The sequence below is a fragment of the Thalassophryne amazonica genome, chromosome 17, assembly GCF_902500255.1.
Source record: "Thalassophryne amazonica chromosome 17, fThaAma1.1, whole genome shotgun sequence".
Taxonomy (NCBI): domain Eukaryota; kingdom Metazoa; phylum Chordata; class Actinopteri; order Batrachoidiformes; family Batrachoididae; genus Thalassophryne; species Thalassophryne amazonica.
In genome coordinates this window covers 7,313,250-7,335,275 of record NC_047119.1, presented here as the reverse complement: position 1 = coordinate 7,335,275, position 22,026 = coordinate 7,313,250, and the positions used below count along the sequence as shown (strand labels likewise).

General features: G+C 39.6%; 1 protein-coding gene across 4 annotated transcripts in view; it reads left to right on the top strand.

Annotated features, from left to right (window-relative positions):
- The window catches only part of erbin (erbb2 interacting protein), a 134,643-nt gene that overhangs the window by 81,023 nt on the left and 31,594 nt on the right, over positions 1 to 22,026 (top strand). For all 4 annotated transcript variants that reach the window (XM_034191591.1, XM_034191589.1, XM_034191590.1 and 1 more), the window contains exons 4-9: positions 2,242 to 2,359; positions 6,544 to 6,622; positions 6,753 to 6,842; positions 7,890 to 7,946; positions 12,617 to 12,680; positions 19,169 to 19,243. In XM_034191591.1, coding sequence (XP_034047482.1) covers positions 2,242 to 2,359; positions 6,544 to 6,622; positions 6,753 to 6,842; positions 7,890 to 7,946; positions 12,617 to 12,680; positions 19,169 to 19,243 — 483 coding nt within the window. The remainder of the gene's footprint in view (positions 1 to 2,241; positions 2,360 to 6,543; positions 6,623 to 6,752; positions 6,843 to 7,889; positions 7,947 to 12,616; positions 12,681 to 19,168; positions 19,244 to 22,026) is intronic.

Here is a 22,026-nt window from a genome sequence, read left to right as displayed (position 1 = left end):
GATGCATTTAAAAGACAATAGTTTGCATGGTTGCTAGGCAACTGAGACATCATCTTGGAGCCTCATTCCAAATACAGAAGTGGGCAATGCCATTCCCTGGTGGTCAAGTTTTTTTTTTTAAGTGAAACATCAATTAACTAAACTGATAAATGCCGTCTTGTTGAAATTAGATTCCACAGTATCTCAATAAACATTTGATTGTGTAACAGCTATCACAACAATAGGTACTGGTTTCAAAAAACAAAACATTTAAATCAAAGTTTTTTTCTTCAAATGAAGGCCTGATGTGTTAGCAATTTTTCCACGTTGGATAATGTTTCAGTAAGCATGGAAGGTGAGAAGCATCGGAAAATGGAGAAACTCTCTCTCCAATCTCATTATACATTTTGTATAACGACAATAAAGGGCATTCTATTTTAGTCTATTGTAAACTCTAATCATCGTTTTTTTGTTAAATATTCAACTCTGAATGGGAATTAAGAACTGGTTCCAGTTAGTGAACCCATTCCAAATTGTCCAGTCCATCAGGATTTTACACCTTGGAGGACATAAATCCTTTTTATTGTTGAAGGCATGTTTTTCACGTTGTAAAGGTCCAGGCGTTATGATGTGAAACTCGGCATCTGATGTCAACCTCTGCTCCTACACTCCTAGAAACTTACAGAAAGCAGGAGTGATGGTGGAGAGGAAGAAACCATCCACAGCACGACTTTACCTTACCTTACTATTTGTGTTCAGGCATTAACACCCCCCCCCCCCCCCCAAAAAAAAATCTGGGTTGATCTCCATAGCAGTTATGTCCTTTAATGACATGAAGCCTTGTTATTTATTTTAGCACATTAAAATTTTATTAGGCAGACATTCTGTACACTGTTAAAACTCAGAAAAAAAGTAAGCACTAGATGCTGAAAATCTGCATAGGCTTACTTATTTTTCCACACACAGAAAATTGATCAGGGATCAATAAGGAATCATATCTTTATCATTAATAATGCATTTGTATCTGTGATATCCTCCCAGTTCCCATACTCATGTTCAAGCGCATCACATGAGCTGTATTCCTGGTCATGTTCAATAGGGAGGAATTGGGCCTGACCATCAGACCAATAAGGCAGCCCTAAAGGAAATCGAACTGAACAAGTTGAAGCGATGCAACCTGTAACTCTACTCTGCCATCCCAGGTGTCTTGTAGTGTTTTTTTTTTTCTTCCAACTTCCTTTAAAGCAGGGTTTTTCAAACCCCCCCCCCACCCCCCAGTGAAATTGGTCACTGGATCCTTGATTTCGGGACATAAAAATAAAGTCTGTAGTTTTTTCTCAAAAGCATTTCCTTTCAGACATTAATGGCATGAATGTCAGTCACTCCATACCTCTGAGGTGAACTCAGCCGGCTGTGCTGCAAGTCAACATTAATGTAATTCATAAAGAACACAGGACGTCTCATTTTGGGAGGAAAAAAATGTTTTAGTCTGCTGTAGTTTATTGTCTGTATGTGTCTGTTTGGAAAGAGGTGTCATTTGATTTAAAACTGTTATTTGCTTTGAAGTTATTAATTCCGACCAGACTCTAACTTGACTTGGCAGAGAGTGGCGTGGCGTTTGGAGCTGTGTGAACAGAATGGAGGACGATTCTCATTTCTTGTCTGCAACAAGACAAGAGTCCCAGTTAGTGACTTTAATCCACACAAAAGTGACTCAGGATTAACATTTGTAAATGGCTTTGAGCGGGGTTAAGAACCAGAGTTGCCACTTCTGAAGAGGAGCAAAGCAAAGAACCAACGAAACAGCGAATCGGACCACTGCTTTGTTGCTTGAAGCTTCAAGAACACCTGCTGCAGAAGCGGTTGATTACAGACCCGCTGCAGGGTCTATAATCAACATAGAGAAATGATCATTTTCCCGATAAAACGCCCTCAAAAATAACGGCCGCTCTGAAGGGCCGATAAGGGAATCATTAAGCAAAAAGGCTATTGATGTCGGTGGATCGAATCATTTCTTAACCATCCTCGAAAAGAACCGGTTCTCGATACCCATCCCTTGTGCTCCCCGGAGGGGGGGGCCCTCACAGTTTGAAAACCACTGCTTTAAAGGGACTGTACTGCCCATTCATTCTGTTGTTACACATGGTTTTTTTTCCTTACATGTTTTAAACTATGTTGGCACTTGTTCCTTAAATGGAAATAGATTTCATGTCAGTTTAATTTTTAGCGTTCATATTTCACCTCTGGCTTTCTCTTCCTCAGCAACTGTTCAACTGCCAGTTACTCCACCGACTGAGCATGCCAGATAATGACCTAACGGTGTTGCCCCCGGCGATAGCAAACCTCATCAACCTCAGAGAGCTTGATGTCAGCAAAAACAGTAAGCAAAACACAGACTCCTCTTGACATTCCCCAATACACAACAGACACACACACGGAAAATTTCAGTCAAGGTTTTTTTTTTTTTTTTTTCATTTTATTTTTTATGTCTGGGTCAAGGAGTCATTCACAAGCATGACATCAGAAAACTGACCACAGCCACGCTGTACAGTGACCTCAGATGTGTCACTAATCCAGTTGTCCTTGTGTTGTCATGACTGACAATCAGTCAAAGAATTCAAGGTAAATTTCCAAGAAAGAGATGTGTGATTACGTTTAGATTACCTCTAACATTAACTGACGTAAAATGACCTCGCATGTGTCAGTTACCACATCTTGCGTCATATGACTGAAAATACCCGACAAGACACCATCTTCACAGACGGAGAAGTAGACTTGCGAAACATAACTAGTAAATGCTCCTTCCAACTAGTTTTCAGTCTTGTGTAGCAAAAATGGCAAGCGTGTGTGTGTGTATGTGTGTCCAGGGTATTCAGTCTGTCTTCTCATTTGTTGAGTTAGAAGTGACACATTTATCAAAGTGTGGCATTTAACTCTTTGAAGATGCATGTGATAGGGAGCTCTGTGCATTTGCTTCTTTGAAAACTTTTTCCTGTTGTATTTAGAAAAAGAAACTGTTGTAAAATGAGAGTTTGTCTTGCCTTCTAATACCCAGCAGGACAAGGTCATCTGTGATAAGTCTTATATTCAAAGGCTTGCTGTTAAAACAAAAAAAAAATGTTACCACTTTAGCCTATTGGATGACATTAAATTGAAATTAAATTGCCTGGTTGTCACATCAGAAAATTTCATAGATACAGAAACAAAAAAAGTAGCTCTTATATGAATGAGTAAGTATAAGGAAGTCCTTAAATGAAACACATGTTGAGGGATGTAGTGTTCTTTTGATAAACCAGACCTACTTGTACTGTGTTGATGTTAAAAGTACCTTAACCTCCTTCACACAGCACTGTGTGCGAAGTGTTGTGGACACAAAGCAAAGTGGGTGGAAATAAACCTGGTGACATTCTCATGTCATACTTTTTGCACTTTACACATTGTGGTTGGTTGAAAACTTGCAGGCTATTGCACAGGCATGTTTTTTTTTTTTTTGTCTTCTTTTCCTGTTCTATTATTATAACATCACCTCATGTGTTCTGCAGTTGTTCAGAGAAGAATAGAGCAGAGCAACTCGTATTCTACTCTTAACACAGTTCAGACAGATAGGATTTCTGTTTACTGTCTGTCTGTCTCCCTTGCAAACTGATGTGACTGCACTTGGCCCATTAATTTGACAGGATTGGATAACATCACTCTTCAGCCTCTTTATTTTGTGGTTATGTCATTACATGCCACATTCAGATGATGACTCAGCTGACATATTCTGAGATCCCCATTTCTCTAATGAAGGTGGTAGAAAATAACTGATTTCTTACCAGAAGTTGGGTCAGTGTCTCCATATAGCGCTATGCTACCTTTCCCTCACTGCATACTAAAAAAATAATGAAGCTAACCCTCTGCATGTAGTGGGATTTTTCAGTCAATGTTCTTCAATCTGGCATGCAGCAATAATGTACCGATACTAGCGCATTGCCTGCGGGGATCCACGGGCTCTAGATTGGGTAGTGTTTGTAAAATAGGTAGTTGACATTTTTCACGGGTGCTAATAAATTATGTAAAGTTTCTGTCATGAGTTGGAACGGTGTGAAAGTCCACTTTAGAATGCAACCCTTTTATTTCCTGCTAATTAAGGAATTTTTAATGTCAATTGACATTGACATTTTAATGTATTTATAAATTGTTTAGATTCTTGGTATCATATACACACTATTATTATAAATATTACTATATTGTTTTATTATTACTTGGAATAGAAATAAGTGTTTTCACTTTCTTGTGTCATCCATGTGTTTTTATTAAGGGCCCCTTTACACATAGTATGAATAAATACAACTCAGGGCAAATCATGGTGGAACAGCTCGTATGAGCGAACCACGAAAACATCAAGCCGACGGGCAGGCGTGAACGATGCCGCTGCGATGGTTTCATGCACACGGGAACACAGTGCGAACAGCTCTGTGATGTGGTTACACATGTAACCACATGCGCACATGCTGTGACGATAAAAAAAAATATCTGCCACCCATGAGATTCGAACCTGCAATTTCCAAGAGCTCTGATTGCCAGCCAGAAACTTTACCACTGAGCTACCATCACTGTCCTGTAAAAGATGCGGGAAAATGCCTGATATCAAGAAGAACTTGGACGTATTTAAGAAAAAATGAAACCACACACCATATAAAAACACTGCATTTTATTGAATCCCTCTTACCAAGCAGGCAATACAAATATGATCAGTCTATTCCTCTGTAGATGACCCATGGTCACAGACGTACAGTCATGAAATGACATGAGGCGCTCTTATGTCCAAATCTGCTGGCAGCATGTCCAGCCGGACCGTGCGTGTGTCCTGCCTGACACGCGTGTCTTGTGGTCGGTGCGCCGCAGGACTGACACCATGTCATGTGAAGCAGAGTTTACGTGGGTGACGTGACATTCAGATCAGCCGCTGCATGTTATGATCTGATGGTCCGTTTCACCTGGAGTAACCTGTCAACGTGCACGTGCTCACTGCAGCCCATTGCAACAGCGATATATGTTTTTATGTATGTCCACATGAGGACAGCAAGCAGAGACAGTTGCATCACAGTGGACAGTTGTTAGTTCATGTCCGTCCAAACACGGTATGTGTTCCCCAGCTGTGACGTCCAGAACCACAGATCTCCATAGCTGCTCCTGTGGGCGGACACACCCCCTGTCAGTTCAGCGCACACACACCAACGTGTCACTTTGTCTGTTTGGAAAGCCACACTTGTGGGGCACTTAGACAAATTTCACTGCCAGCTCGACAGTGCGAATAGTACAAACAGCCACACATTTTTTAAGTGCCAAGCGAGTGGTATTAGATGTTCATGTGTTGTAGCTGGAATTTGGCCAACACCTGCCGCATTTAGTACATTCGTACTGTGTGTGAAGGGGCGCTAATGTATTTACAATTATATTATGTACTTACATTGAACTTACTAAATAAAATCACACATACACCACACTCTTAATATGAAGATGATTTGCCGCCCTCTGCTGGAATGGTGTGTTAGTCCAGAATGTAATTAGCAGTGTCAGTTAATATCCGTAGTTTCTCCAAAAATATTCATCCCATCAATGTTCCATTTTCGCAGCGTTCATCCTTGACCCAAAATACATCAGTGTACCAAACAGTAAATGTCAGCACTCCACAGTTTGTCCATGATTGGTGTTATACACACGCACACATGGAGAGCTTTTTGTCTTTTCCGCATTCTGCCGAAAGCAGGTGCTCCTGTTTTTAGACATGCTCAAGCAGAGACAGTGGCGGACGACATCAAACGCAATACACTTTTCACTCATGGTAACGGCAACATGAGATTTAATTAAAATAACTAAACCACTTGAACTACGAAAGCAAATCAATAGCACTAACAACACTGTTAAACTACCATGAACCACAACAACATTTAAAACCTCAAAACCCTGAAATCCCATGCTGCATTGCAGCACAGCGTCCATTGTTTACTGATTAGCTAAAATCACAAATTTCTCCAATAATATTTTTCTTATCAACTTGTCATTTTTGCAGTGTTCATCCTTAACCCTAAATACATTCCAAAAGGCAAATGTTTCTCCATGATATATATATATATATATATATATACACACACACACACACACTGAGGCCACTTGGCTATTATAATATAGACTAGTCCATAATTTGGTGTGTCTTTGTTACTACACTACATGGAAAAGGTTAAAGAATTTTTCATTTTTGCCAGCATGTACCATCACAGTGTGCAGCTACTGCTCTCATACTTGGAATTTATCATTGTCCTTTCATTGAAAACAATGGAACATCCAGTTTGCTGTCTGTTACATACCACCATGTTAATACAGTACATTAGGTCCTTTTTGGGCGTTGCTTATATCTGTAGAGAATCAGCTCTCCTGACTGTTCAACAAACTGCAACAATAGTTGAACAGTGCGAAAGTGGAGCAGAGCTTAACTGCCATTATCATTTTTAACCTATATTTGAACCCACTGGAGAGTTCTCAGAAAAACCTGATTGTGTACTGTTTGCCGTTTGTCTCTAGGTATCCAGGAGTTTCCAGAAAACATTAAGAATTGCAAAGTTCTAGCTGTTGTAGAAGCCAGTGTAAATCCCATATCCAAGTGAGTAAAGCATATCTGAGTTATTGTCAACATTTGTTACAGGTCGTGCATTGTTTTTGCATTACAGCAATTTTGTTAGATTTTGTGCATGTCCTTGGTGAGTTACATAACTTCTTTCTGTTCCTCTCAGGCTCCCAGAAGGCTTCACCCAGCTTCTGAGTCTGACACAACTCTACTTGAATGATGCCTTCCTGGAGTTTTTACCAGCCAGCTTTGGCAGGTGAGTTTGTTTATTTTCGGCCAGGAGAGAACCGTTGCATTAAAAAACAAAAAGCAAATTGTCAATAAAAGTCAAAATTTCAGTACATATTGTATATGTATCTATATTATAATAGCCAAGTGGCCTCTGTGTACATGTATGCATGGGTGCATGTGTATGGCTTCGATCACAGAGAAACTGGGGAGAGATAACAATTGCAGTTTGGTCTGCTTATGTATTGTGGGTCAAGGATGAACGCTGAACAACAAAAAGGTAAACACAAATGCACATTTTGAACAATATATACAAAATGGTCTATGCATTTTGTTGTCCATTGATATGGTAAACAGTGCTTTATGCCGAGAAAGCAACAGAGTTATCCAGTAACATTCACATGCAAACTAGTGGAGCAATCCTGATAGTTACACACTCTTTGTTTGAGCATGTGAGATTGTCATCAGAGGCTCTCCATCTGTTCCTGCTTTCACTGATGGCTGTGCGTAATGGCACAGGGCACACTGAGTATGTACTAATAGTATGTACTCATTGGAACGCCCAGGGGGCTATTCAGATGGGCCAACTAGTAACACATCACTCCTGAAAACATTCTTTGGCTTTTCATGTGAGGTAAATCTGCCCTACAGTTGGATTTTGGAAAATCATGTGGCGGTGAACCAATTCGATTGGACACTCACATTGCGCACGTCATCACACAGCTTCTATGAGGAGTACAGAGATGGCCGATGGCTGGCTCGAACGTCTGCGGAGTTAACTTTTTAGCAAAAAAAAAAAAAAAAAAAAAAAAAAAATATATATATATATATATATATATATATATATATATATATATATAAAGTATGCCCCAGAGGGTTAATGTGTTCACTGAATGGGTCGCCTTAATCATTACCAGAAAAACTGCCCCTCCTGAGAAATCCTCCTGAATTTTACTGAGGCACAAAGTGGTTCGTTTGTTTTCACTCACACTCAAGACATTAAGATTACTCTGTTGTGAAGCATGTATATAGGGCAACTGCATTAACATTTTAATGAATTTGTCTGTCATTGCAGGTTAACTAAATTACAGATCCTGGAGCTAAGGGAGAACCAGTTAAAGATGTTGCCAAAGTAAGTTGATTTTTGCCACATATTCAAAGCGTTAAATTACCTTATATTGCACACCACTTATTTTAAGTACTAAATAATGGAGTAGTCTTTCACTTATGTTTGTTGTGAACTCTTGCTGTCTCTGCCACAATGTGTATTATTTCACAGTCTGTTCAGGGTCTCTGCTGTTCCCTCTATTTTGCCTCTTTTTTTATATCACAGATTCACTCTCCGCACCTCCAACTGTAGGATTAAATTCCACCGTGTTGCATAAATGCCCCTGTAACTTGGCTGCTTACTGTGACAGGTTTTTATAATCTTCTGAGACAACAGTAGGGTTGTTTACCTTCATTTGGGAAGGTTGCAGGGAGAACAAATGCCCCACAAGTACTTCACAATGCTCCAGGTGACTGTAGGGAAAGTCTTGTCTCTTGCCTCACATGTTCTATTTATATTCTTTCTCTTTTTTTCGTGTGTGTGTGTTGTACATTTCTCAGCCAACCTGCTTGATTTCAAAGTTGGCTTCAGCTTTCTTTTGCTAGCACACTTAGTTTCCATATGATTATTCATGGACTGACAGGCCAGCCGGTGCCTTTAGCTCATAGCAGATCTTCTCATCTAGCTGTGTTTATGTGACAGAGGCCAGATCGGTTAAGAGCTGAAGCCCTGACAAAGAAAAGGATTGATGATTGGGAACGTTGTCAGACCAACACACAAGCATTTCAGAGATGTAAACAAACATGAGCAATGACAAAGAAACACAAAAGTCTTTTCACAGCTTACACATAGACAGTGCAGTTGTCCTCAAACACAGTATTCTGCTGTTTATAATTGTGTAATTATTATCGCTAAGATTATCAGATGAGATTCTGTTTATTGAAAAGTAGTTGTACAACCCCTGGCAAAAATTTGATGCAGGTGTTAGTTTTGGGGATGAAAATTTACAGGGTGATTCCATAATTTTTTCCTCAGAATTGAGTGATTCCATATTTTTTTCCTCTGCTTGGTCTAAAAAAGTAACCGTTACTGACTGCCACAATCTTTTTTTCTTGATTTCTTATAGTGTTTCTTAAAGCCAGAAAGTTGCCATTTGAAATGCCTTTAGTTTTGTGTCATGTCTGTGATCTGCTTTTTTTCTACAAAACTAAACAACTGAATGAACATCCTCCGAAGCCAGTGATTCCATAATTTCTGCCAGGGGTTGTATAAACTTAAAGCTACAGCGAGTTGGATTTAGGGGTGTTTATTTGAAGAAAAGAAATATAACATTCATAGCCATCTGTTCATTGGTGTGTAACTTCCTGCAACAGAATCTGTGTGTTTTCATAACTACACAGCAGCGGGTCCCCTCATGGAGGTCCCCACGTTCCACCAACATGTTGATACAGCAGCCCAAAGGGAACATACTCCATCTTTCACATTTAGCAGAGTGGCCGGAAGACTGAAGAAAAAAAGACCAGTCAGTCGTTGCTGTGTCATTTTTCTGAAATTCAGAGCCATGCATTTTTCGAATCATAAGAGAAAGAAAGGGAGCATGAATCCACACAGCCAAAGGAATGAAAAGGTGAAGAGAAACATTGCAGTTTTTTAAAGCTGCAGAAATGCAGTCTGCAACATCATCACTGCAAGGCACTACATCCTGCACAGTGTAGATTTAATGAAATTTATTTTGCCTAATATTGTCTGCAGTTCTTTTTATTTTTTAAACAAGAGGTGGTTTCCTTGAACCCGATAAGCCATAAAGGGAGGAAGTAATAAAACCTCCAAATTTGTCAGGCCAGTATAATCCACATCACTGCTGTCCATCGTGAAGTTCAGGATGTTTCAAAAGCCACATATTAAAAATTGTATTGCTGTACAAAGTTGTACCTTAAGGTGCATTTGTCATTGTTGGAAAAAATATGAACATATATTCCTTGTGTTGACAAGGCACGCATCAGCATAATGGAGTGAGTCATTGAGTGGGTCCACAAAATATGTCACTAAATTGTGTTAATTGCTAAAGGCCCCCTGACACGAGCATGACTTTTGATACACACGCTTGCACGCCTGTCGTCCCTCCCACTGTGTTCCCAGCTGGACGCCATTCTTTGTTCTACTGGCTGCCAGGTGTTCTGCCCTGGACGCTGTGTATATAAAATAATTATTTTTGTCGGATTAATCATTTTCCCTGCAAATTGGCAGTTGAAAACGGCTCTAATCACTTCCAGAATCACAGAGGACCGCTTCAGCTTTAGCCATTCGCGCACCCGCGTGCCTAACAAGCTGCAGAAAGCATTTTGAGCCATCTAAAGAGGTAATTATTTGTCATGTTTACATTGTCATGGCTTGGTAAAACAGTTATGTGTTCTTTCCTTCTTGTGTGCAGCTGTTAAAGTATGTTTTTGATAGATTTTACATCTTGTTATAATCCTTCAGATGAGTTGCGCTCTGATGCGATCCGCTGATGTGACCACTTGCTCGAGAGTTGACGAGCTGCACGTCGTGTTGGCCATTAGATCACGCCACGTAGCACGACATTTACGTGCGAAGGATTTTTTGAACATTTCAAAATTCTCTTTGCGCAATTACACATACCGGTGCCCCTCTCGCGTTCAGTCTACACCAGTTGAAGATGAGTTTACTGTCCTGCACTACACAGGTCATGCAAGTGCGTGAATCAAAGTCAGGCCTTAACTTTGACCTTTTAAATCTTGGCTTCTAGAAAATATGGGTGAGGACTAGTGAACCCTCTTATTTTGGGCCTCGTTGACACCTTTTTACATAATTTTCAAGTACTCTTTGATATTGTAGTTTAAATAAGTGTTTTGGAACAGGATGACACAGTTAGGATGGAACAGTGTGAGTTTTGAATTTAGTTATTTATTTTTGCCCATTTTGACTTTTTTCCCTTGATATTTCAGTATGTTCAAAAGGTGGCATATTTCTTGGTGCGTCAGGTACTATGGCTGTGCGCTCTCTGCTCTGGGGTATATAATGCAGAGTTTGCTTTAATAACTTTATTGAACCAAAGAATCACTAAAATCCTTCACATGAAGCATGATGTGTCATAAAAGCTCATTTCTTATGGTTAAGTAATGCTGCTCATCACAGCACTTCAGTGTTGATCATTCGTCAACTTTTTATTTGAGTGAGGAGCGACGATGAAGAAGGGCTGCATTTTTGTAGCACTTTTCTATCAAGCAGATGCTCACAGCGCTTTGCAGTGATACCTCGCATTTAGTTCCCCAGCCAAAGCTGAGCTTATTCTTATCCCTTTAAGCTCCCATGGGGGTTTCTGGTGTTCTTTCCAACTTTGAGGAAAGAATGTGATGATGCTGGCTCATGCTCCAATATGTCGACATGACTAATGTTTTCATATTACATCAGATACTACAGAATTACCATGAGGCTTAAATCATTTTCGTAATGTGTGCCATATGTCTTACATTCTCACTGTATGAGGAATACCTCAAAGCAAAATATGACTCCACAGGGTGCTGGGACACCTCTGCTTTTCATTCTTATGCTGAGTCGTGCACGTTTTTTAAGGAGGCACAGCCCACTAATAGTGTGAAAGGATCATCACGTGTATTTTCAGACAGAACATAGAACTTTTATTTATTTGCTGTGTAGGTCTTATTAGGTGCATACAGTTGTGCTCAAAAGTTTACATACTCTGGTAGAATTTTAATTTTTTTGGGGGGGGGGGGGGTATTATTCAGAGAATATGAATGACAACACAAAATCTTTTTTTCCGCTCAAAATGTCACACATTTGTCGTTAATAAGAATAACTATGATGACTACTGATATAGGGCTTTCCCAGGAATCAAAGCACTAAACAAAATAAACTCTAATAATAAAAGAGTAAATGCCAACAATAAAAAGTACACCATAATGATGCACAAAAATCCCAAATTAACGAGCTGATAATACAGAAAAAAGGTGCAATTACAGTGTGAGTTATATGAGTTTAACGTATATGGATTTTTTTCCTCTTCAAGAGGCTTTTTTTTTTTTTTACAGGTGCAACTTATATTATGGAAAATACAGTACTCTTTATTGTTATGTTTCCTGAGCGGGTATGTAACTATTTGAAGAATAATTCAATTTTGTAACTTCTGCTCGTACTGGTTGAATTTTTTTTTTTTTTTTACAGAAGCCATTGGGAGGTAAATGCCCTGCTCACAGGTACTTTGTCAGTCTGCATTTAGCAATGACAAAGTTGCTGACACTCGCGGTTCACAATCGGCTATTTGTCTTTATTTGGGAACATTTAAGGCATGACGAGCAAAACACAGTGTCACCAACTGAATAATTCGGATTTGTTTCAGCCATTTAACAACCAGAACATGGGGGTGGATCACTCATAGGGCAGGCAGATGTTACGTTTTTCACAATTTAAAGCTTATTTCTGTCATGCCTGAAAACGAAATCATGAAATTCTTCATTCATTCATTCACATAATTCATAAAAGCTCAAAGCCAAAGCTACAATTGTGTCCAAAACGTTACACAATGTTAGGGAAAAAGTTGGGAGTTGTTGTTTTTCTGTTTATTTCTTTATTTTTCTATCATGCTTTTCTTCTGTTACTTTTGTTGGGTGCAAAAGGACCACCACCGTTAGTGTTGACAGTGGTCACCTTTTTGATCAGACTTTTCTCTGTGGGTTTGACTTCTAACACCGCCTCCCTCTCCTGTGTGTCTCCAGAAGCATGCAGAAGCTCACACAGCTGGAGAGGTTGGACCTGGGGAGTAATGAGTTCACTGAAGTGGTGAGTCTCTATCAAAGCCCCTGGCTCTCTACCTCTTTGCTGTGACCTTCTCTCCTCCCTTCTTCTCCTGCACTCTTTCCATCACCTTCATTTTTACTCAGATAAGGGGTCTGTTAACAGTGCAAAGACTAATTGTTCACTTCTCAAAATTAAAAGTAGCCACAGTAAATTAAATAAACTGACCTGTGATTAAATTTCTTAAGTGAGCGGGGAGGATAACCAGTGCTGGGTGTCGGGGAGATGAGGAGTAGCAGAAGTGGTGGGCACAGCTAACCTAAACGTTAGATTTTATAACTGCTTATCCGCTAAAACATTTAGCTGAAGCTCCTGCGTTTATTGTATGAATTTAGCGTGTGTGCGTGCGTCTGTCTAAAACCCCAGAAAACAGACGATAACTGAAATTTTAGTATCAGTGATTAAAGTGTTTTGAAAATCCAGGTTTTTACTTACGTGTTGAATGTTTCTGGGTTATTTTTGATAACATGCGTCATAATCCATTCAAGTTCCGTGCCCAAATAGTTGATGGCAGTAACGCACTGTGTTGGATGCAAGCTGCTAATAAACTTTGTTTTGGGTTTGGGTGTTTATTAAATCATATTTTTTGGGGACTGTGTGGTGGTTCTCCTAACGGTTTGCTTATTTTTATTTGATTATCACTTGCATGAGGCATAAGACAACAAATGTTGGCATTAATGTACTTTTTATAATATTTACGTCAGAGTCTAGCTAGATAAGCAGTGATTTTCCTAGAACCCTCGCCTCTGTTTTAACATGAAATGAAAAAGTGAATAAATGAATTTGGTACCTTTGAAATATAAGCAGTATTTGTATTTTAAAAAAGAAATGGGCAAAAGCCAAAGAAAAGAAAGATGAATGCAGGCAGGAACTGGAATTGTCCCATAGAAAACAACTGGATACCCAGACATCTGTACAAAATGCAGCCAAGAACTTGAAAAGAGATTATCAATAGCTCCAAAGGTCCTGCCAAAACTAGGACAACTCAGAAGTGAGTGAAGGTTTAACAAGTTGAAGCATTAATGTGCCATAAATGCTTCTATTGTTCCATTTGAAATTCACACTGAGAATTATTATGTTTGAGTCCTTTGAATTGTCATTTCCTTTACTGTGTACTTTTCTAATCCACAATGTATGTTTTTTGGATTAAAGACAGGTAAGCACATTACAAGTTGCTTGAAAAGACTGGGGTGGAAAAATTGACCTGACCCACCAAAAAAATTCAATTTCTTTTTATTTATTTATTTATTTAATTATTTATTAGGTTAAATAGACCTGAAAATGCACCAGAATGCATCTAAGAACATCTGAGATATCAAATTTTTCTGGGATAGAACACCCCAGACCCCGTGCTTGGGGCTTTGTGCCTTTGGCCTTTGCCAAAAATTTTCAGTGCCCCCCCCCAATGGCTCACTTTCATCGCTGAGTATGTTGTAGCATAAACATGAAAGATACCAAAAACATTAGCACACCAAGATCAGATGGTGATAAAGATGTACATAAGTAAATGAACAAATGAAGTTAAACAGTACATTACATTCAACATACAATTTATTTATGGTCCAGGAAACATTAAGCAAATTTGAAATGCTAAGAAATTAAAATCCACGTGAAAAATAATTTCAATAATCTAATTGATGAATTTCTCTGGCTTGTGAATTTCATTTTATTGGATTAGTGTATAAGCTCTCGCAGGAGCAACCATATAATTTTAAGCATTTAAAAGCATTTTTGGCTGTTGAACGTTATTTTAAAAATGTTAACTGATTTATGTAATACAACCCCTGGCAGAAATTATGGATTCACCGGCCTCGGAGGATGTTCATTCAGTTGTTTAATTTTGTAGAAAAAAAGCAGATCACAGACATGACACAAAACTAAAGTAATTTCAAATGGCAACTTTCTGGCTTTAAGAAACACTATAAGAAATCAGGAAAAAAAAAATTGTGGCAGTCAGTAACGGTTACTTTTTTAGACCAAGCAGAGGGAAAAAAAATATGGACTCACTCAATTCTGAGGAATAAATTATGGTATCACCCTGTAAATTTTCATCCCCAAAACTAACACCTGCATCAAATCAGATCTGCTTGTTAGTCTGCATCTAAAAAGGAGTGATCACACCTTGGAGAGCTGTTGCACCAAATGGACTGACATGAATCATGGCTCCAACACGAGAGATGTCAATTGAAACAAAGGAGAGGATTATTAAACTCTTAAAAGAGGGTAAATCATCACGCAGTGTTGCAAAAGATGTTGGTTGTTCACAGTCAGCTGTGTCTAAACTCTGGACCAAATACAAACAACATGGGAAGGTTGTTAAAGGCAAACATACCGGTAGACCAAGGAAGACATCAAAGCGTCAAGACAGAAAACTTAAGGCAATATGTCTCAGAAATCGAAAATGCACAACAAAACAAATGAACGAATGGGAGGAAACTGGAGTCAACGTCTGTGACCGAACTTTAAGAAACCACCTAAAGGAAATGGGATTTACATACAGAAAAGCTAAACGAAAGCCATCATTAACACCTAAACAGAAAAAAACAAGGTTACAATGGGCTAAGGAAAAGCAATCGTGGACTGTGGATGACTGGATGAAAGTCATATTCAGTGATGAATCTCGAATCTGCATTGGGCAAGGTGATGATGCTGGAACTTTTGTTTGGTGCCGTTCCAAGAGATTTATAAAGATGACTGCCTGAAGAGAACATGTAAATTTCCACAGTCATTGATGATATGGGGCTGCATGTCAGGTAAAGGCACTGGGGAGATGGCTGTCATTACATCATCAATAAATGCATAAGTTTACGTTGATATTTTGGACACTTTTCTTATCCCATCAATTGAAAGGATGTTTGGGGATGATGAAATCATTTTTCAAGATGATGCATCTTGCCATAGAGCGAAAACTGTGAAAACATTCCTTGCAAAAAGACACATAGGGTCAATGTCATGGCCTGCAAATAGTCCGGATCTTAATCCAATTGAAAATCTTTGGTGGAAGTTGAAGAAAATGGTCCATGACAATGCTCCAACCTGCAAAGCTGATCTGGCAACAGCAATCAGAGAAAGTTGGAGCCAGATTGATGAAGAGTACTGTTTGTCACTCATTAAGTTTATGCCTCAGAGACTGCAAGCTGTTATAAAAGCCAGAGGTGGTGCAACAAAATACTAGTAATGTGTTGGAGCGTTCTTTTGTTTTTCATGATTCCATAAGTTTTTCCTCAGAATTGAGTGATTCCATATTTTTTTTTTTATTTTAATTTCCTTCACTGTATTTTGACAGACAAGTAGGTGTGATTCATTGGTCGGTGTCTCTATCAGCTTTTTTTTTATTTAGACACAGCTGCCACCGTTTGTCATGCAGCACGTGTTAAATGACGGGTCCTTCTGTGTTTCAGAGAGACGACAGAGAAGGCTTTCATTCTTCTTTTTCAGTTGGTTGAAAAGGATATAAATTTGCACAATTTTTTTTTTCTGTGTTTCGCTGGAAAATCAGTTTTGGTTCTAGGTTCATTTTGTGCCAAACCAAGAACAGGAGGTGCCAAATGTCTTTTTTCTGTTTAACTGCAGTAATTCCAAATATTTTTGCAACATACAGTAGTGTTCAGAATAATAGTAGTGCTATGTGACTAAAAAGATTAATCCAGGTTTTGAGTATATTTCTTATTGTTACATGGGAAACAAGGTACCAGTAGATTCAGTAGATTCTCACAAATCCAACAAGACCAAGCATTCATGATATGCACACTCTTAATGCCACGTTCACACCAGGCGCGACGCGAGCGACTGCAGCCACAGGTTGCCATGTAATCCCTATGTAAGGATGCGTTTTGGCGCCAAACCACGCAGCGTGACGCGATGGAGGCGAGTGAAGCAACGCAAGTGAAGCGATTTTGAGATTATTTTACTTATTAACTACACACCTGTATAAAGCAAATGGTGACTGGTTTCTAAACACAATTATGACAGAGTTTTTGGAGCGAGCAGCAGCCCTACTTGCAGCAGCGGGGAGCAGAGCTTTTTCCTTTTCTTTTTTTTTACGTGCGCGCGCGAGCGAATCAGCTGTAGAGAACATTTTATTAATTAACTACACAGATGTATAATAAAACAAATGGTGACTGGTGTCTAAACACAATTATGACAGAGTTTTTTGGGGGAAGAGCCAGCTGCAGCAAGCAGCGGAGTTTTTTTATTGTTGATCCTCCTCACTCCGTGTGATCAAGGTCCATCATGTTAGCTTGACTGACAGCCGGAGCCGGCGAGCGGAATGGAAGCTCCTCCTATTTGATGACGCACTGGGGCGAATTTTCGCAGCGAAAGTCCACCCAAGCAGAGCGACACACCGGGCGAAGGAGGCGTGTCCGTCGCCTGGCGACCCACGCGAATTTGTAGTGTCTGATCGCGCCCGGTGTGAACGCGGCATAAGGCTATCAAATTGGGCTATTAGTAAAAAAAAGTAGAAAAGGGGGTGTTCACAATAATAGTAGCATCTGCTGTTGACGCTACAAACTCAAAACTGTTATGTTCAAACTGCTTTTTTAGCAATCCTGTGAATCACTAAACTAGTATTTAGTTGTATAACCACAGTTTTTCGTGATTTCTTCACATCTGCAAGGCATTAATTTTGTTGGTTTGGAACCAAGATCTTGCTCATTTACTAGTGTGCTTGGGGTCATTGTCTTGTTGAAACACCCATTTCAAGGGCATGTCCTCTTCAGCATAAGGCAACATGACCTCTTCAAGTATTTTGACATATCCAAAGTGATCCATGATACCTGGTATGCGATATATAGGCCCAACACCATAGTAGGAAAAACATGCCCATATCATGATGCTTGCACCACCATGCTTCACTGTCTTCACTGTGAACTGTGGCTTGAATTCAGAGTTTGGGGGTCATCTCACAAACTGTCTGCGGCCCTTGGACCCAAAAAGAACAGTTTTACTCTCATCAGTCCACAAAATATTCCTCCATTTCTCTTTAGGCCAGTTGATGTGTTCTTTGGCAAATTGTAACCTCTTCTGCACATCTTTTATTTAACAGAGGGACTTTGCAGGGGATTCTTGCAAATAAATTAGCTTCACACAGGCGTCTTCTAACTGTCACAGCACTTACAGGTAACTCCAGACTGTCTTTGATCATCCTGGAGCTGATCAATGGGTGAGCCTTTGCCATTCTGGTTATTCTTCTATCCATTTTGACGGTTGTTTTCCGTTTTCTTCCACGCGTCTCTGTTTTTTTTGTCCATTTTAAAGCATGGGAGATCATTTTAGATGAACAGCCTATAATTTTTTGCACCTGCGTATAAGTTTTCCCCTCTCCAATCAACTTTTTAATCAAATTACGCTGTTCTTCTGAACAGTGTCTTGAACGTCCCATTTTCCTCAGGCTTTCAAAGAGAAAAGCATGTTCAACAGGTGCTGGCTTCATCCTTAAATAGGGGACACCTGATTCACACCTGTTTCTTCCACAAAATTGACGAACTCACTGACTGAATGCCACAGTACTATTATTGTGAACACCCCCTTTTCTACTTTTTTTTACTAATAGCCCAATTTCATAGCCTTAAGAGTGTGCATATCATGAATGCTTGGTCTTGTTGGGTTTGTGAGAATCTACTGAATCTACTGGTACGTTGTTACCCATGTAACAACAAGAAATATACTCAAAACCTGGATTAATCTTTTTAGTCACATAGCACTACTATTATTCTGAACACTACTGTATTTACATATTTAGCAACATCACAAAGCGCTCTTCAAGAAGGGTTGGTGGCCAAGTGGTTTGTGCACTTGGTTTCAGTTCGGAAGGTTCCTGGTTCAAACCCCACCCCTGTCACATTTCTCCATGTCAAGAAGGGCATCCGGCGTAAAACGTGTGCCAAATCAACATGCAGATACACCTTGGATCTGCAGCTGAAGGGACTTACTTACAAAGTAATGTTCACCTAAATAGTTTAATGTTTAGAATCATTGTTGAAATTTTAAAGGACTGCATTTTTATAGTGTTTTTCTGTCCCGCAGAAGCTCAGAACGCTTTACAATTGTGCCTCACATATACTTCCACCGTGAAGGCCGCTACCTGTTTTTACAGCTGGGTGGATTGAGACGATGTAGATTAAGTGTCTTGTCCGAGAACGTGAGTAGCATGAGCATGATTCAAATCCAGGTCTACATATTCACAGACCAGCTCCTTGTCCACTGAGCTACCTAGTCTGCCTGAGAATGTCTAACTCATTTTCTTGATACTTCTTGATTTTCAGTCCTTTATTACAAGGTAAATGACTCCTTTATCATGTGTTCAATGTGTTACCTTTAAGTTATTTTGGCAGAAAACAAAAATCAAAAGGTATGCATGCTTCAACTCTTTGTCGTTCTTCAGGTGAAGCGACCCAGACATTCTGAATGGCACATCGTCGTCACTTAACCTGTTTTGTCTTTTTTTTTTTTTTTTTTCTTTTCTTTTCTAGCCTGAGGTGTTGGAGCAGCTGACTGGAATCAAGGAGCTGTGGATGGATGGGAACAAACTGACATTGTTACCTGGGGTATAGTTTACAGTCACTCCTTCACAGACACTTCCACTCACTGTCATTCCCCCAAACCTTTTCATACATAAAGATCTGAAACAAGGTCTCATCTAAAGGTGCCCTGACACTTGCACGACTTTGATCCACACACTTGCACGCACATCATCATGACGATCCCACCCGCTGTGTTCCCAGCTGGACGCATTGCTTTCATCCACTAGCTGCTGCGTGAGACAGCTGGATGCTGCATATATAAAATAATAATTAATCATCTTCTCTGCGAGTTAGCGGTTGAAAACGTCTGTAATCGCTTCCGGAATCAAAGAGGCCTGCTCCAGCTGCTGCCTTTGTTGCGCGCTGAACTAGGTGGAGAAAGCATTTGGAGCCGTCTAAAAAGGTAATTATTTGTCTTGTTTACATTGTCATTGCTTGGTAAAACAGTTGCATGTTCTTTCCTTCTTGTGTGCAGCTGTAAAAAGTGTTTATGATAGATTTAACATCTCGTTATAATTGTTCAGACGAGCTGCGCTGTGATGCGGTGCGCTGACGCAATCACTCAGATTGTTCACTTCTTTACTCGACTTGATGAGCTCATGTGCCATCTCACACACCATCAAGCATCAAACTGCATCAGCACGTAGTGTTGGCAAGTAGATCGCGCAACGTTCACAGCTATTTCACGCTTGTTGCACGACTTTGATGCGTGAGAGATTTTTTGAACATTTCAAAATTCTCTTTGCGCACTTGATGTGGTGGCGCACATCTGTCGTTCAGTCTACACCGGTTCACAGCGCGTTTTCTCAAGAGTATGACACTGCGTACGGGTGCGTGAATCAAAGTCGTGCAAGTGTCAGGGGGCCTTAATTTTCTTGCTTGTATACTTTTTATTCAGGTAGATTGGTTTCATGTTGTATGACGTACTTACAACTTGACATCTGTGTAGTTTGATTTGAACATACACACAAAGTTCTGTTGAACATAGTAAAATTCATTAACAGATTCTGTAGGTCATTTGGACTATGATTGGCCTGGTCCCTGGTCATTGAATTCACACGTTTGTATTAAAATAATTGTCTGTTTCTTTTCTTGTACTGTTTGATGGGCAGCTATAACCTATCTCCGTCCTGTAATTTCTCCGCACCTCTGAACTATCTAAAAAGTGTTTTGACACCACCCGTACCAAGACCACCTAATTTGGTCTGAAGGCCCAGTTCAAACACTCGACTCGCTCTTTTGATGTTCTTATGTCAACACAAATTTTCATCAGAACATAACTACAGTAAATTTCTGATCGCTTGGGCTGCTGTTATTAAATTATTCTTCAGAATGCTGTTTGCTTTTGCAGATGACACCATAATTAAGATTAAGTTATTGTACAACATTGAACAGTAATTTCTGGACAACTCTTAATTATTTTAATTAATTTATTTTAGTCCTTGCAGATCAGTTATTTGTAGCGATGTATTGATGGACATGATGTGGTTTATGAGACTCATTTTTCATCCAAATGAACAGATTGTTTTGTAACTGGGTCATAATTAGAGCATTAGTTCAGCTGCCTGCATTTTAGCAGCATCAGCTGTAATCAATCTGCTCTTTCTCTAAGCAGTGATGTCTGTCATGAATACAAACAAAACAAAAGCTGGATTCACAACCTGCACCCATGTTTCGTTGTATCAAATGCAAAATGCACAAGAACGTCACAGTGACCTCTGAATTTACAGTAATATCTCCAAACATCAGTCATCTGTATACTTGCAAAGAACAAAACTGCGAAAAAGCTTTGGCCAATACAGTCATGCTGAAATGAACTTCTGCTGGCAAGAACTCTCCTGGGCGTGGTTGTGGGCATAACCAGGTCCTTCTTCGTTCATCTCTTCTTCTCCTGGCGTTGTTGGTACGCAGCTGGTGCAGTGTCAAATCCATGAGATCATGCTGATGTTGGAGGACAGCTACTAGGTATTCTTGTTGGATCCTGCATGTCTGTTCACCATGGAGTCTGAAGAGTACCGACGGGTTCCCCTTACCAAAACCTGTTTTTATATATATATATATATATATATATATATATATACCAATCGTTGTCAGTATGCCATTATACGTAGCTGACATGTTCACTACGTTCTGTGGTCATCGGGAACACGTCAAATAAATTACATATAGGTTCGCAGCGCGTTTTAAATAAGTTTTGGGTGCGCTAAACATTATCTCGCAGGGTTTTGACTTATGAATCACTTAGAAGTAACGTGTGTGGGCATGTGCATAACTTACCTACGTGTGTCCCGTTTATGTGGGACGTATGAGCCATACACTGGCATACGTCAAACATTTTGTGCATGTCCAAAATTTTTCGACCACCTTGCCGTGCTACAATGTATATCGGTGTGCTTCAACATGCTCTTAACTTATACAGAACTTACCCTTAACTTATTAGATGTACACCAGCGTATGCCAGCATTTTAAATACCTTGGGAATACACTGGCTAAATTGTCAAGGTGTGACTGGGATCTTTCCACAGCAACAAGGACAAACCAGATGTTATTTTATCTTTTATGAGGATGAAAAATGGACAGCAAGGCATGGATTATTTAAGTGCAGAGAGTCAACTGGTTTTAATCAGGTAAATGTGAACAATTTGTGTGATATTGGAGAGGAATTAATCAACAACCTCACAAAGTTAACTTTTTAAGATAAATTATTGCCCCTGTTGTTGGCGTTAGGAGGTGACAACACCTAATGTCATCACCTGCAGTCTGTCGCTGTAGATGACAAGAATTCCTTGACGAGCACTGACTTTCTG